Raw genomic sequence first — 16,009 nt, forward strand, 5'->3', positions numbered from 1 at the left:
CATGTAATATGCTATTAAACTGTAGCACTAATGCCACCATAGAATTTTAGCAGATATAATATCTTGGAGACTTGGATAGTTCAAGGATGAAGTTGTGAGAAACTTGATCATATCCCTTGCAATTGGATGGGCAAGTGAAGTAAGAGGAGCAAAGAAACATATGGGACCTTTTCTCACAATGACTGGTCAATTATAGCATTTGCAAAACCGGACTATTTAGCAAATGAAAAAAGTAATCAGTGTCCTCTTATGACGTCCGACAACTTTCCCGCCAACAAAATAGAATAGGGAACATAAGAGAAAGACAATCAGAACTTGTTCAACCAGAGGGCAAGCAAATTCTGGACGAAACTGGCTGTACTAGACAATCTTTTGTGTCCCTTGTATATATATTTTTTTGAGATTGAATCTTATAAGATTGATCAATAATAATAGCACGTGATAAGAACTGCTAAGATATACTTGCTGAACTGAACTCTAGAATTTCATTTATTGGTATTGCTAGTGATCAAGGCATTGTTCTGCCTTGGGGCTGATGATGAATCTTTCCAACCAATGGTGTTTTACTTTTTAAATATGGTACTAGAGTAGTCTTATAGTCATAAGACTGGCCACTTTTTAAATATTGTACTAGAGTAGTCTGATAGGCATGAGATTGGTCATTGCAGCGACAGCTTTAGGAACTGAAGATCTATGACGTAATCGGCAATTCAAAAATGATGACCAGGTTCAATATATATATGTATATATAGGGATTGTCTACAAAGGGACCATTTTGGCCTTCCTGATGCTATATGGTTGGCGAATCATAAAAAAAAGGAATGTTCATTAAAAGTCAGTTCATTTAGTTAGATCCTAATTTAGTTTATTAGATGCTAACTTAAATGTATACATGTCATTTACAAATTGCTGAGGATTTAGGTGTCAGTTTACTAGATCTGCAAAAGAAATGTTGTTTTATTGGAATGATGAGTTGCTCTGCAAACTAATGGAGTCTCAGGAAAAGGGATCATTGCAGCCCCCTGGATGAGAAAACCCCTGTTTGTGTTTGCTTTTGTTTTGATGATATTTATGAAATTCTTGAGTGGAACTCGTGTTTGTTGATGATTTTTCAATCCGATCTTTGTGTCCATTGCTCTTATCTTTGTTGCATCAGAGGCTTGATCGGAGATATTATTTAAGTGAATTCTAGGAGTCAACCTTTTCTCATAAAAAAATTGTGGGATTCTTATAGGGCAGCTGTAACTGTGTTGGATATGGCTCATATGTTATTTCCTTTGCACTCCGGTTGAATTCTCTCTGTTTTTTTCTCCATATTCTGACTATGGCTTCTTGTGTTTTGTAGGTCCTGCTATTTTGTTTATGGTTATGATAAAAGAATTGCAGGAAGCTTGATCTTTATGGTCATGTATTTAAATCTAAATCTGGATGGTTTAGAGAACATTTTGCAATGGAGAATATATGCCATTTTCCTTTTTGTTATTGAATATGTCATTTGATGATTTTTTGCATTTTAATTTGCATTGATTCTTGGACTATCTTTTTCCTGCTCAAAGTTATGCAGATTCCCTTCTCATTTAAATGCATGTGGTAATTAGTTGGGAATTTTGATAAAATTCATACATCAACTCTAAAACATTAAATTTAAGAGGAGCATGGATTTTGGAGTTTCATCTATATTACTCATTATGCATTCAGATTTATTCTTTGTCAGCTTAATTTGGCATTTGAATATTTTCATGCATTTTTTTTATTTATTTAAACAACCACTTTTTGTGTTTTTTGGAGCATCTTTTAGATATTGTTTCTCTAATTCATCAATTATGTCTCTTGGATCCTTGTTTTTTTTCTCCCTGTCATCCTGATCTCCCAAGAATTGTATGATGAATTGATGCATTATTTGAATTGATCAGCAATGAATTTTTGATGAATTCATGCATTATCTTCTCTGTTAAATTCTGATCTAAACTTTCGATGAACTTGTTTAATTTTATTTGCGTACAGTCACTTTTCCATGTTTATGGTGTTTCTGTTGCATGTCTTTAGAGCTTAAAGTTCAAGGGGACCTTGATCATGAGCTTTTCTTGATTGAGGAATCAATTGTTAGGGCATCGATACTTGAAGTCATAATCTTTTTCTGGCTGGGAATTGATCCCTCTGTAATTGAGATCAAGTACATTAAAGAAACATTTATTTTGAGTTGGAAAAATTCATCAACTGAGTCAGCTTGACTTATCAGGTGCCTGAGTTTTTAAAATGAAAAACTTGGGATGTTTTAACTGTTCTACTTGGCAAGTTCACTTGTTTTGGCTTGGTCAGAGTTGGCAATTAGTTCGAGTTCTGAAAACTGATCAAGTACATCTATCAGGCCTTGGAGAACCTGAAGGATGAGGAAGTTCTGGCTTCTAATGAGATTCTTACTGCAAGCATAGAAGACAAAGTTGGCTGTAACAGCAGTGATGGACCCTGCAGGGGTGGATAATTGACGTGATTCTGCTGTGCTTTTGCCTGGAAGTTTCTTCCTTTGACTAATTTGACCCAAAGAACTTTATTCAAAGCAAAATAGTGCTTCATGATCTCATAAAGTCTCCAAGCTCCGTGGTATGGGATATAAAATACCTATTTCCAACACTTGGAGATATCATTACAGATATATTCCCTATGAAATATCCTTCCTCAAACCATCACTCGATCATCATAGAATAATTTTTTTGTGGAACAATGCTTACAGGGCATTCCTTCTCATTATCCCTGTTCTTTATCAAACCTTTAAATCAAACCTATGTTCTTAAATTCATCCTTCCTCCCTTCCTCTTCCCTCAGCTTCCTCCTCATTGCCTCCTCCTTTGAACTTCATGAGCTAGTAGCCTAGTAGTGATGATCTTGTTTTTCATATTAAACTTCCCTCCAGTTCCCTCTTCTTCCTCCAAGACAGCCAACCTTGTATCTCCTTGATCCAATTTCCTTCAATATGCTTTGGGCATCCCCATATGGAACAAAGCAGCAACTAGTTGAAGCACCTGAGACTCTCCTAGCTGCTAAGAAGAATTGTGTGCTTTAAGACTTCCAACCCATTTCCTTTCAAGCAATATCCTGCGACCCATCCAAGCATACCGAACCCTTTTGATGCTAAGCTGCTTCTGATCTTTGCTGAGGTATGTCTCTTGCTTCCTTGATTCTAATGGACAAATCAGTTCGCCCTTTTATAGTTTCAGTAAAGTGTTTCCAAACTAATAAAGGATCAAAATCCCCATTCTCTTGATTAATGCTCCTTGAAAAGATCCTCACAGTGTTTGGGCAGATGTCTGTGTTGCCTATTTAAACCTCTCTTATAATATATGGACTTGGATGGAAGGTGAGAAACAATTGGAACCTCTACTTCTGGTTTAGTGAAGGTATTATTGTATCCATGTGAAACAGGATAATTGTCTTACTGTCTTATGGCCACTCAATTCCCCATTTGGGACATGAGCATAATGCAGGGGGTTGGGATGGTTGTTTACCCGCCTCTAATGGCGGGCTGCTTTCTCCTCGGAGGACTTCGTCTCCATGTAGTTTATAATCTTCTGCCTCCCCATCCGTGAAAATCAGAATAATCTTGTCTCTGCCAATGATCAGTTGCCTTTGTGCTTCTGTTGTTGCATAACAAGGGCCCGCAGGGTCTTTTCGTGAGCTCATGGCACCAGAGACATGTCAACAGGAAAAATCTCTTAATGACAGCACATCTCGGCAACAAATTAATTGCTCATTGCTATCATTATTTTACATTCTTAATAAGAAAATGAACCCTTGCCTACAGTTGTTCTTAAAAAGATGAAACTAAAGTGGGATTTGATGAAGATGCTTGTTTTTCTTTCCTTTTTTTGTTTTTTTGTTTTTTGAGAATGGTAGCTGTAACTGTGTTGGATATGGCTTATATGTGATTTCCTTTGCACTCTGGTTGAATTCCCTCTGTTTTTTCCTCCATATTCTGGCTAATGCTTCAAGGGGGACAAATATTAAATATTGTATGGGTACACATGCCAATCCTATTTTGGTTGGGCTATATTAATTATTCTCACTTTTCAATGCAGTTTCATCTCAGAGTTTAGATTTCATTTTTTTTTTAATTTTTGGGTTTACCTGAAGTGGCTTCATACTGAATCAGTTATTGACATTTGTTGTTTTGTGCTTGCTTCATGTTACTTTTGTTTTGATAGCTTTACATTGAAAGGATACACAGTTGGATTTAAGATATTGTCTGATGTGGCTTATTTATATTTCATGGCATTAGGTTGTTCATATTTGTTTTTCTCTAGGTTTTTCAGTTGTATTGCTATGGGGCTCAAGTGACTTCTTGGAAGATTAAGGTGAAGGGTTTCTATTTGTCAGTAGTGAGGTACCATTCGACATCAACAATGCATAGTGAATGTTTTATCACTGTCGTTCAAAAAATGGGCCCCCCCTCCCCCCTTCCTTTTTCATGCTAGTGCCTAGGCAGCCCCTTCCCCGCCTTGGGGGCCAAAGTGCCCTGCCTAGCCTAGAGCTTCCCTAGGCGCCATGTTCCTGGGTGGCCCCTCATGCAGCTTAGACGAGCACCTTGCTAAGCCAAGGTCGCCTCCTAGGTTGTCCCTTGACTGATGGAGAAAATTTCCCTCGGGTAATGGGCATTTTGCCCTTTTTTCCCCCTCCTAAAGACGGCAAAGTTTTTTTTCTTTTTTTGTTTGTTTTTGTTGTGTGTGTGTGTGTGGGGGGGGGGGGGGGGATGGGATCGATGGGGTGATTCTGACCTGCCGCCGAACTTGGTTAAGGGGTTTCTAATGCCAAAAAAAAAAGGCTTAAAAAAATACTAGGACTTAATGTTCTTTGAGATCAAAAAAATTTGTGAATGTTGAGAAATCATTTCAAACCTAATATTTTTTATTGGGTTCTTTGCGAACTTCAAGAGATGTTATAAATCTTGATATTCATCCAAGACATCAAGTATCAGATATTGGGCAATAAATGTCAGTAAAATAGACATATATATTAAAAAATTATAGGAAAATATTGCCCTAACCCCTGAAAAAGATAAGAATTTCCTAATTACCCCTGTCCTATTTTTTGTTTCAAGCGGCATTAGAATTCTTGACAATCTTATGTCCCGGCCCCTACTCACGTCCCTTCCCTTTTCTTACTTTTTTTGGGCTTCTTATTTACCCGAGACAATTTCCTTCATTATTTTCAAGTTCTTTCCCTCTCTTCCCCTTTTATCCCTGTAATGGACCCCTTCTGCCCTACTTTCTCTGCTGATGCTCTCTCCTCCTCGTATCCCTCTAGCCGACCATGAGCTCTCTTCCCCCCCCCTTCCCTCCAACACACACACATGGACACTTGCACATACATGCTCCCAGTTTTACCATTTCTTTTCATTTATCTGTTTTTTTTATGCATTAACTAAAGATGATATGCTCTAGTCATGGGGTTTCCTAGAACAAGTTCTTGAAGTTTATTGCTAGTGTCAAATTTCCTTGTTTTCTTTATCCTCCTATGTTTTCCTTCAACAGTTAGATCTGCCGCATTTTCAATGCTGGTCTTGGTTTCCTTCTGCGGTTAGTAATTGTCCTGTGCTTTCCACCTGACCTCTCATTCTCAACATTAAGAGAGTTGATGCCAACCTTAGAATCAATTCATCACACTTTCATAATTTACTTCCTGGACTTTATTGACTTTAATATTTCTTCCTAACAAATATGACGATATTGAATACTGATTATGCATCCTTTACTCCAAAATATCCAAGATTTAATGTGGTTGAGTTTCTGAAAATATTACGGTATCAACTCGTGTTATTTCCATGATAAGTCTAAAGTTATGGATGGAATTAGTATTTCCTTTTTTTACAGATGAACAATATTAGCTGAATACTGGCATTCCTGAAATAATAAGGGTGACTTTTACTGTCCTGTATTTTGTTATATTTATTTTTAGTTGTGTTCGACTTATTGTTGTTATGTTTCAAAATTTTCCTCCTTTGACTTACATACCTATTTTCCCATTTAGCTTTTTGTGATATGGTCCATACCTACTTCAGTAGTTGTGATGCTCAGTTGTTGTTGGTGTCTATATTTATGTATAGACGCATATATGCTAGAACCCCACACATTGTGTTAATGTTAAAGACAGTGTAACATTAGGCCCATGGTTATAAAATCCATGGTTTATAGTCTAGTTGAGCTTGGGTACAATAAATCATGTTATGGCCCCTAACTCCATACTCGTAAGTGATTTTATGATGCGTTACTGATGTAAATTTTATGTCTTCACTGTTATTCCTCCCCTTGAAAGTCCCATCCATACTGCAATTTCCAGTTCTGCCATCTTTGCTGCTCAAAGTGTATCATGAAAGTGTACCATATCCATTTCTTCTCATCTTTGTCCTTGACATGTTGAACCATACCTTTTGTTTGCTACACTTTGTGCTGCTACCACTTGTTGAATGTTTTGATCCTGACTGTCATCATGTGTAGCATACTGTTCTTTATCATCACTGTTAGTACTTTTATCATCTCGACCTGTGGTAGCATACTGTTGGAGCTTTCTTCTTGGACACTTTATGGTTTTGAGACACTCTGGACCACATGAATTTCCCAAGTGTTATGGGGTCAGTTGGGAGTAAAGGGAAATTTATCAAAATAAGTTATCGACTATTTGAAGTTTAACGTTTTACCTATATCTTTTGATTTAATTTAAAAACACCCATCAAAATACACATGACCAAGAGTTGGAATAGTTGTAATTTGAAAAAGAGTAAATTGTTAATTGTTGAAAGGTGTATTTCTATAAATTCCTTGGTGCTAGTGATTGGACTTTTTTGGAATTAGGTGAAAACTGTGGGCTTAGGTGGAGATTTTCAAGTTTCACTTTAAATTTAGAATACTGTCCTGCCTATCCTCAACTTTGAATTAGCCAATCGGGCGACAGATATGGTCCATTGGACTTTGATCCAATCCACTGGCTGGATGTTCAGACTGCTCCCCAATGGGAAGCCTACTTAAGTTCAGACAATCAAACGCCTAGCAAGAAACCAGGATGATCATCCTTGTCAGAACTCAGAACATTCACCCAACTCATCCGCGTCACTCATTTCCAGCCTGCTTTTTCTTCCACTATCTTCACCATGCTTGCTAGCATTTGTTCTCAGGTCATTTTCTTTGATGGTTATATCTTTATTTCTCCATCCTCTCTCTCCATTCTTCACTTGTTTCCGGATCAAGATTCTCGTCATTTTCTGTCTCCAAGGGGCTGTATCGAGAGCTTGATCTTGACCCTTCATTCATCTCTTCTGTGGATCTGAAACCTCGTAGCCAGATATCCTCTTCACGCCAGATGTTCGGAAGGCCTTGTTTCTGGAGGAAGATCAAAAGCTGTTTCTGCTGATTTGTGTCTCATCGCATCATTTATTTCAATACAAGTTTTCTCAAGAAAAAGGTCTCTCCACTATTGGGTGGATTTCTCTGACTGGTTAGGTCCTTATCTGCTCCATTAATCTGCCTGCTGAATTCACTAAAGAAAGATTTCTACTGTCGTTTGCTTGGTGCCCAAATATGGAGCTCGTAATCGGTGCTACATATGGATTTTCCTCTATCCTGTGTCAATCAGGAGTTCTTTGGGAAGATTTGCTTCCTTGGTGATCTTTATGCAGTCCAGCAATGCGCCACAAACTTCAGGGTTGACACACAAGCCTTCAGAGGCATTTTTCAGCCTAGTTACGAATTTGCATCAGCTCTGGAGATTAATGCAGGCTGCTTCTCTTCTTTGGTAGCACTATCCATTGAAATCCGTCTCCTAATTGCTGATGCCATCTTGCAAGTGAATGTGTCATCCGCCAGTACTGCAGAGACCTTGAAGACTAATCTAAATCGGGTGGGTAGTGATTATAGGGATCTTCGGCAGCTTTTCCTCCATCCCGCCGTGGAGCTTCAAATTGCTTTTTTCAACAATTCTTGGCCCTCTTTTCTAACTTGCCAATGATATCGACTTTCCCTCGAGTAACACAAATCCATTCAGTTTGTGCTTTGGTTTGTTCTGTACAACAAAAGCTATCCAGCACCCCTGGAATTCGAGCTTTGCTTCTATATCTGTTCTTGGACAAGGATTACAACTGGCTTGCCAGCCTTTGATTTGGGCTGCGTGTCGCTTGAAGCCATGAAGCTTAGAGGCAGTGAGGGAGATCCAACAATACCGGAGAAGGTTCTATGTGCTTCATTGGTTTTAATGACTGTCAAAATGCCTGAAATTGTAAATATAGTCAATCTTCCTTTCAATTTGCACTGACTGAATATTTTTCTTGAGAAATTTATCATGGACATGACAGATGAACTATTTGACATTTTACTCATTTATTTTGATTTAGTTTCCAAAAGCATATCAAATACACATGATCACATGGTGGGATAGTTGAAAAATGGTAAAATACTAAATAGCTGATAAGTCAGGTGTATTTTGATAAATTTACTGTGTGTTTTTCTTGGTTAAGTGAGCATCAAATATTGGGGCAAAATTTCATTTTGGGCTAACGCTTTTGGTGATTGTTATTTATGGAGCATGGAAAGAGAATGAAATCCCCAATTTTAGCATGAGATTGTGAATTTTATGAGCCCAAACCCCTATATGAAAAAAAATGTCCTGGCCAAGGGCCAAGCCCTAAAGTTTATTGGAGTAAGGAAAAAGGATAATTTCTTACTTTAACTTAACCCCCAAAAAAAATCCTTTACAAAATTGATTCAACCTTTCTCTTATGGATCACTTTTATAAACGGCAAAGTAACTAGGGGTGGCAACGGTCGGATTGGATTGGGTCGGCTGAAAAGTATAGTGTGGGACCCTGACCCTACTAGACCTGATCCAAAAAATAGAATATATATGTATGTAATTATATTTAAATATATTTCATATATTGGTATTCAAAAAATATTATTGGACCAAACCTGTTAGGTCCAATTTTTTGACCCATACCCGGACCAGGATCGGCTCTAGCCCTGGTGCCGGTCCATTGCCACCCCTAAAAGTAACCATGTTGTGGTATTCTAATGTGAAGCCTTTGATGTGAACCGCAACCTGCATGCTCAAAACTCCGAACTTATGATTTGAATACATCATGGGAAAGAGACCTTATAGAACCTTCATTCCGGAAAACAATATTTAGTTAAAAGAAAATATCCTTTGACATTTACAATTGAATAAGAGGTCTTATATATGGAAAATTGTTTCATACGGGATGGACTTGCATTTCTACAATATGGGCCCAGAGGTATAAAATATCTATATTAAAGATGAATGCAAAAAGGTGATCCATCTAAAAACAAGTGTAATTAATAGTTCAAATGTTTTTTTAATATAATTATTATTTTTAGTTTTCAAATTTTTATTTTTTTCATATTCATAATTTTCATGTTAAAGATTATATATTTTCTAAAAATTAAGATCAAATTATATGAAAAATATATATTTATTGTCAACCCCGCATTTCTATAATAGTACCGGTTGGCCGCTCCCTTATATATTCCATTAGTACTCGAGTTAACAAACTTATAAATTATCCATTGGAACGTTAACACATTTTAGAGAGATTTAGTGCGTGTTTTTTCTTTTTCTTTGGAAATTGCAAGAGTTATTGCACCTGAGAGAGAGAGTCACTAAAGTCCTTCAAATTAGCCACATGAGCATTGTACGAGTTCGTTTAATGAAAAAGTTTATATCGAGAATCAAATTAGAGCCCACCTCAAAAATTTTATTGAAAGAGATCGTTTAAAATTTCACCGATGGAGGTTGTTTTGATGGCCAAATATCTTTAAATTGATCATCTCAACATCAACATCAAGATACATGGGCATGAGAAAAAAATGGATTTCAAGTTTTAGAAATAGTGCATCTTGAAATATATTTTTGGATCGTCAATTTTGAAGATTTTTGAAGCTTTCATGGATATGTTCGATCTACACTATTTTTTAAGCTTTAAATTTTACAATTAAATAGAAAAATGTATTTTAAAGTTATCACAAAGATTTCACATTTCTCATCTCGTCACCATTTGAAGGTGCGTTTTAATTTGATTGTTTAGAGCCTTCGCTCTATACAAACTGCACCCTTCTTTTAACTGCCCATTGGGATGTGAAAATAAGTTGCCACTTGATTGGCATGCTTTTTTTTTTTCATTTCATTTTTCTTTCTTATTTTTATAAATAATTTAAAGAGTTGAAAAATTGGTAAACATTGAAATCGTAAAAATTTAAAAATTTAAAAGGTGAATGTACAATATAGATAAAATTAGCTGTAGGATAAAGTGAGAAATGATTTTACCCACAATTTACTGAAGGATAAAATAATCATAAGAAAAAGACGCATAGGATTTTGGATGGTTTTAAGGGGCATAAATTATTTCTAAGAATTCAAGGTTACTTTTGGCATTTCATATTTTCCAGCATGCTTCTCACCATTGTTACCAGGATTGGCTGATCACCCGGCTGCCGGGTGCCGAGTTTTAGCCAATCGACTCAATCGTTTTTATCAATCGGACACAATAGATAAAGTTGGACAAATTTTTTTTCATAGTATAATTTATATTTTTAAGTTACTTTTTTTATTTTTATTTTCTAAAAAAATGATTGAACCAATTCAATTCCATCAAATTTGACTGGATTAGACCCTTGACCTACGTTGCAAATCAACTAAGTCCAGCTGGCGGCTCTTGAAGGCTTGATCCACACGGACTAGGTGTGGGTCTCTTCATATGCCCTGTTGGGCTAGGTTTAGTCTAAATTTAAGGCCCATTAGCTTAACGAGTTTGATCATGTTTTTTTCTGGCTAAATTACTAATTTGTTGCTTCAAAAGTTATAATAAAGCACAATTATACAAACTTTTAGTTTTAACGTGATGCAAAATCAAACCTGGTTTGATCTCTTAGACCTTGAAGGCTTTGTCTCACATAAGGTTCTTGGCTTGTATCTAATGTTGTTCGCCAAAATATTTTTTTAACCACACCTCTATCTTTAACCAGTTCAATGGCCCGTCAAATTCTAATAACATTGCTTTGACCGCAAAGCCCCTCTTCCAAGGGTAGGAGTCCCACGAATTTTAACCATACCAAATATTCGTGTAGGACATAAACCAAGACCAACGAACGATTATTCTGTTGTGACAAATATTGCTTTTTGCGTTTATACGACTTTTTTTAACAATTTTCTTGGTACTCCAGTGAACAAAGTTAGAAAAGAAAAAAATAATAGAAACTTAAAAAATTGAAATAATATTAGAAAATATTTGAAATGAAAAATGGAAAACTTCAACGACTGTATATATGCCTGAACATTTCTTAAAGGAATATTGTTTCATGCGGGCTTAATCGCATTCCTATACATACGGTCTAGAAAGTGTAAAGCATCCATCTTAAAGATGGATGCAAGTAGGTGTTTCATCTAAAAACAATAAAAACTAACGATCCACATGTTTTTTTTACTATAATTATTTTTTAAAATTTTTTTAATTTATTTATTTATTTCATATTCATGATATCCATGTTACATATTACATGTCTTTAATAATTAAGTCTTAAAATTCATCTCAAAAATAGATTTATTAAGAGGCCTGCATTTCTACACGGGCTTGGCCGCATATAAACCGGGTAATTTCTTAAATCCACAATATATTTTCTTGACGTTATATGTACATTTATGTACAACTTAAAGGAAATTATATTCACAGAAGGAAAAAACAAAAGGAGAAGATAATCCGATAATAAGAAAAATATTTATTTGGTAAGAATAATAATGCAAATATCATCTTCAAGTTTGGATTTAAAGTTTAGGAGAAGGGGTTCAAACCCTTTACAAAGTAAAAGATCGAAACATTAAAGGATTTATTTATTAATTTATATTTCACTCAGATGGTTCTTTAGAAAAATGTCTTGAAAAATACCCCCCAATAACCTTTTATTCAGAGTTGAGCACCCAAAATGGCATGTGAATAAACTTAACTACTTTGAACATGCAAGACTACTCCCATCATTAAATTGCCTCTTAGGTAGGTAAAATTCCTAAAATACTTCTATTCGATAGGGGCTTGCAGCCCGGATCGTAAGCAATTTGTACATTTTTTAGAATATTTTTAGATAAAGTACTTAGGTAAAATCATCATCATTCAAGCATTATCCCAATGGATAATTTAGACAATTAGTAATTTTCTTAAGCGGCAAACTGTGCTCCTCTCTCTATCTCTTTCTCTCTCTCTCTAAATCTTGCAATTCCCTAAATTTGGACCTAGAGAAAGATTAGACATCCAGAGCTAAATCGCCCTCTTCCCTTGAGAGTCTTAGGTGCAATAAATAATACTAAGAGTTTGGGAGAAGAGAGAGAAGTATTAGAGAAAAATTTCCTAGTTCCCTTATAGATAGATAGAACCTATTGCACATCTAGTAGAGAGAGACAGCGGTAAATTTCTCTCTTGCCCTTATAGAGAGAGAAAAAGAGCCTATTAGACATCTAGTACAAGGAAAGACAACTATTCCACATTAGAACGAAACATGTCTATTCCCTTTTAGAGAGAGAAAGAGACTTATTACACATCTAGCCGAACAAATCTCCCATGAGAGAGAGAGAGGGGGGTATTTGCACATTAGAGCAAAATTTGCCTCTTCCCTCATATATATATATATATCTTGTAGAAATTGACCAAAATCTCTCCCTAGAGAGAGAGAGAAGTGTTGCACATTCCCTCATAGAGAGAGAGAACTAAATCTCTCCCTAAAGAGAAAAAGAGAATATTGCACATCTAATACAAGTAGAACAAAGTCTCTCTTCCTATTCCTTTATCGGATCACAAATTGCCTAGAGAGAGAGAGAGAGGGCCTATTAATCATGTAGTATTAGTAGTGTAGAATTAAACCTCTCCTTTTTCCTCACGTTACATATTTCGAACAAAGAAACATTACATTGCACTAAAATGCCAGAAAAGAGGAGAGAGAGAAGAGAGAGCGTAGAGGGCGAAAACTAAGTAGCAAACCTTTGCAGCGCTCGAACGAGCAATCCACAGAGAGAAAGAGAGGGGGAAGAGAGAGAGAGGAGAGGGAGAAAAAGGGAGAGTACCATTCGTGAATCGAAGCTTTTGAAGCGCGTCTCGACACCGGAGAACACTCACTCTTCGAAGCTTACACAGGTCAGCGGAGCCTTAATTCCTCTTCTGCAACTCTCTTCTCACTCTTCTCCAAGGTTTTTACCTCTTAATTTTGTATCTTTTCTATTCATTTGTAACAATTTCATAGGGTTTTCACTTCCAGAAAAAAACCGTCAGAACCCCAACACACCAGCGATCTGTTCCTGTTTCTAGGGTTTTCATCAAGATCAACGCTTCCTGAATCATGGTTTGTAACCTATAGCAGTGAAATTAATCTGTAAATGAGGTTTTCTTGGAGTTGTCCCAGGGGTTCTCATGGCTTTTATCGCAAAAAGAAACCCTAGGCCTAATGGGTTTCTTCCGAGAATAGTGTACCCTCAATACCTCAGGATTTGACGAGAATTTGAGCTCTACAGTAGGTTTTGTGAGGGTTTGAGTTATACTGAGAGTTGGGGCTTTGCTCAAAACCTCTGGTTAAGGGTTTTTGTGAATGGAGGGGACGGGTACCATTGATTCTTGCATATTCTTTATTGTTGCCATTAAATCCTGCATTGCTTGATCGGTGAGTCTCGGGCTCCATTCCTAGGGTTTTGGCTAATTGGGTCACCTCAATTCTGGGATTAAATTAGTGGGTTCTCAGGCTTTTGCAGAATTGGAGCTCTAAACTTGTTTTTGAGATCAATTCCTCGATTTGTATGGACCCAATGAACTGAAATGCTACCCACTCAGCAACATTCGCGCATAAACACTGCCGAGGTTAAGGCCCTACTTGTCAAGAAGCTCGGGCCAGAGAAGGCTTCTCACTACTTTTATCACCTGAACAGATTCTTGAGTCAAAAAATCAGCAAGAATGAGTTCGAGAAGCTATGTTACTTGACTATAGGCAGAGAAAACCTCTCTCTACACAACCACTTAATCCAATCAATTCTTAAAAATGCTTGTTTAGGGAAGGTTCCACCACCCCCACCTTCACAAGATGCTTCTTCAAAGTCTGTCGAAGGCTCAACCAGAAAAACCCCTGTAATTTGGTCTAATGGTGATGCCTTACCTCCATCTCCTCGAAAGAGCAGGTCTTGTATAAGGGACCGAAAGCTTCGTGATCGACCAAGCCCTCTAGGACCGAATGGAAAGGTTGACATTGCCCCTACACATCAAGGGTTTCTTGCTGAAGGGCCTCACATCAAGGTGCTTGAGAATGGAGATGCTCATCTTTGTGATATGCAGAGGCCTATGGTGGCCCATCAAGGCCTTGCAGAGCGACCCGACAAAGATCGGGATATTTCATTGTTACCCAACATGAAGAGACCGCGAATGAAGAGATCTTCTCATGGTCCCAATTATGGCAGGGCTGCAATTGAAGTAGTTAATGTTGAAGATGGTGAAGAAGTTGAGCAATTAGGTTCCTCTACTAATCTCCCCACTAGAGCTAGAAGTCCTCTAAAAGCTCCATTAGGCATTCCTTTCTGTTCAGTTAGTGTGGGTGGTGCTCGTAAGGTCGCAATCAATGAAGTTTTGAGGGGGCAGACAAGTAGTAGTTTAGCAAGTGATTTGGGGGAACTATCGGATACTGATACTCTTAGGAGAAGGCTGGAGGTTATAGCTGAAGTTGAGGGTTTACAAGGTGTAACAATGGACTGTGCTAATCTTTTGAATAATGGGTTGGATACCTATTTAAAGAAGCTGATCAGGTCTTGTATAGAGCTAGCAGGTTCAAGGTCTGGTCATGAGCAAATGAAGCAAGTGGTTCAGAAGCAGCAGGTTCATGGAGGAAAGCTTGTACAGGGGATTAACGGGGTGTGGCCTAACCATCTCATGCATATACAGAGCGCTTCTGGTTCTGTGGAGGAGGTTAAAAACTGGTCTCCAATATCTCTGCTTGATTTCAAGGTGGCAATGGAGTTGAACCCACAGCAACTGGGTGAAGATTGGCCATTGCAACTTGAGAAGATATCCATGAGAGCTTTTGAGGAGGAATAACACATGGAACTTAAAGTTGGGCTTTCACCTTTGAGGACCGAGTTGGGTTCCCATCAACCCTAAGTGGAAAATTGAGTTGCTGACAGAGATTTGTGACTGAGATCAGGGAACACATTCCTCAGTTTGCAATGTCCTTTTGCAAAGGGCACTCGAACAGGCAGATACGGCAAAGGTATGGGCTTGGGGAGCTGAGCTTGTCTAGTCCCCATCAAGCTCATGCTCGCACGTTACCACACATTGAACCAGCAACCATCACATGGGGATTCCAAAGTGTTCCCATTGTTTGGTTGCGTTGTTGTATGTTTAATATTTACAAGAGGAGGAGTCTTCTGCCATTGCCGCAGGTCCTCAAGCTTCTGATTTTATGTAACATCAAAGCCATTGCAGAGAAAATTTTCTGACAGTTTTGCAATAGCAATGCTTTTCCTGTAGCTTGGTGAAGTTGTTTTCTGTTAGGATCGCGGTGATGTGCTTTATGTATTATGAAATCTGAAAATTGCTTCAGTGGTTCAAATAATAACACAGCCTCCCACTATTCTTCCTTGGGCAGCTGTAGGCTTTCTAATGTGAATCCTTGGGAATCCATCCTCTGAAAGTTCTTCTACTTCTAGTTGCATCATGTTTGGTGAGTTGCCCTCATCTTCTTTCTTCTTCTTTTTCTGTTTTTCATGTTGCTACATATCTGGATGAGTTCTCCTTGTGGCTTTCATTTTGACTGGGATATTATTTCGTGGTTGGCGTTTACATTTTTCAATTGGTTTTCATGATTGGTGTTGAATTTCTAAAGAATATATAAATTTATTTTTATAAAGGAAGGCAAAAAGCATATTTTCATACAAACATCCACACACATACTGAAAAGGTTTCCTGCTCTTGCGGGAGTATATTGTCCCTATGCTCTCAC

At 37.4% G+C, this 16,009-nt stretch overlaps 1 protein-coding gene across 1 annotated transcript; it reads left to right on the forward strand.

Moving 5' to 3' along the window:
- Nucleotides 1-12,770: 12,770 nt before the first annotated feature.
- On the forward strand, nt 12,771-15,676 carry LOC18435597 (uncharacterized). Its single transcript, XM_006845640.4, has 2 exons — nt 12,771-13,170; nt 13,292-15,676. Exon 2 carries the CDS (start codon nt 13,843-13,845, stop codon nt 15,103-15,105), a length of 1,263 nt encoding a protein of 420 aa, XP_006845703.1. The 5' UTR covers nt 12,771-13,170; nt 13,292-13,842; the 3' UTR covers nt 15,106-15,676.
- The last annotated feature ends 333 nt before the right edge of the window (nt 15,677-16,009 follow it).

Source organism: Amborella trichopoda, chromosome 12, assembly GCF_054954075.1.
Source record: "Amborella trichopoda isolate Santa Cruz 75 chromosome 12, AtrichopodaSantaCruz75HAP2 v2.0, whole genome shotgun sequence".
In the NCBI taxonomy this organism is placed as follows: domain Eukaryota; kingdom Viridiplantae; phylum Streptophyta; class Magnoliopsida; order Amborellales; family Amborellaceae; genus Amborella; species Amborella trichopoda.

What these genes read in the sequence shown, in the direction of transcription:
- LOC18435597 (XM_006845640.4), top strand. Translation starts at nt 13,843, where the DNA reads ATGCTACCCACTCAGCAACATTCGCGCATAAACACTGCCGAGGTTAAG.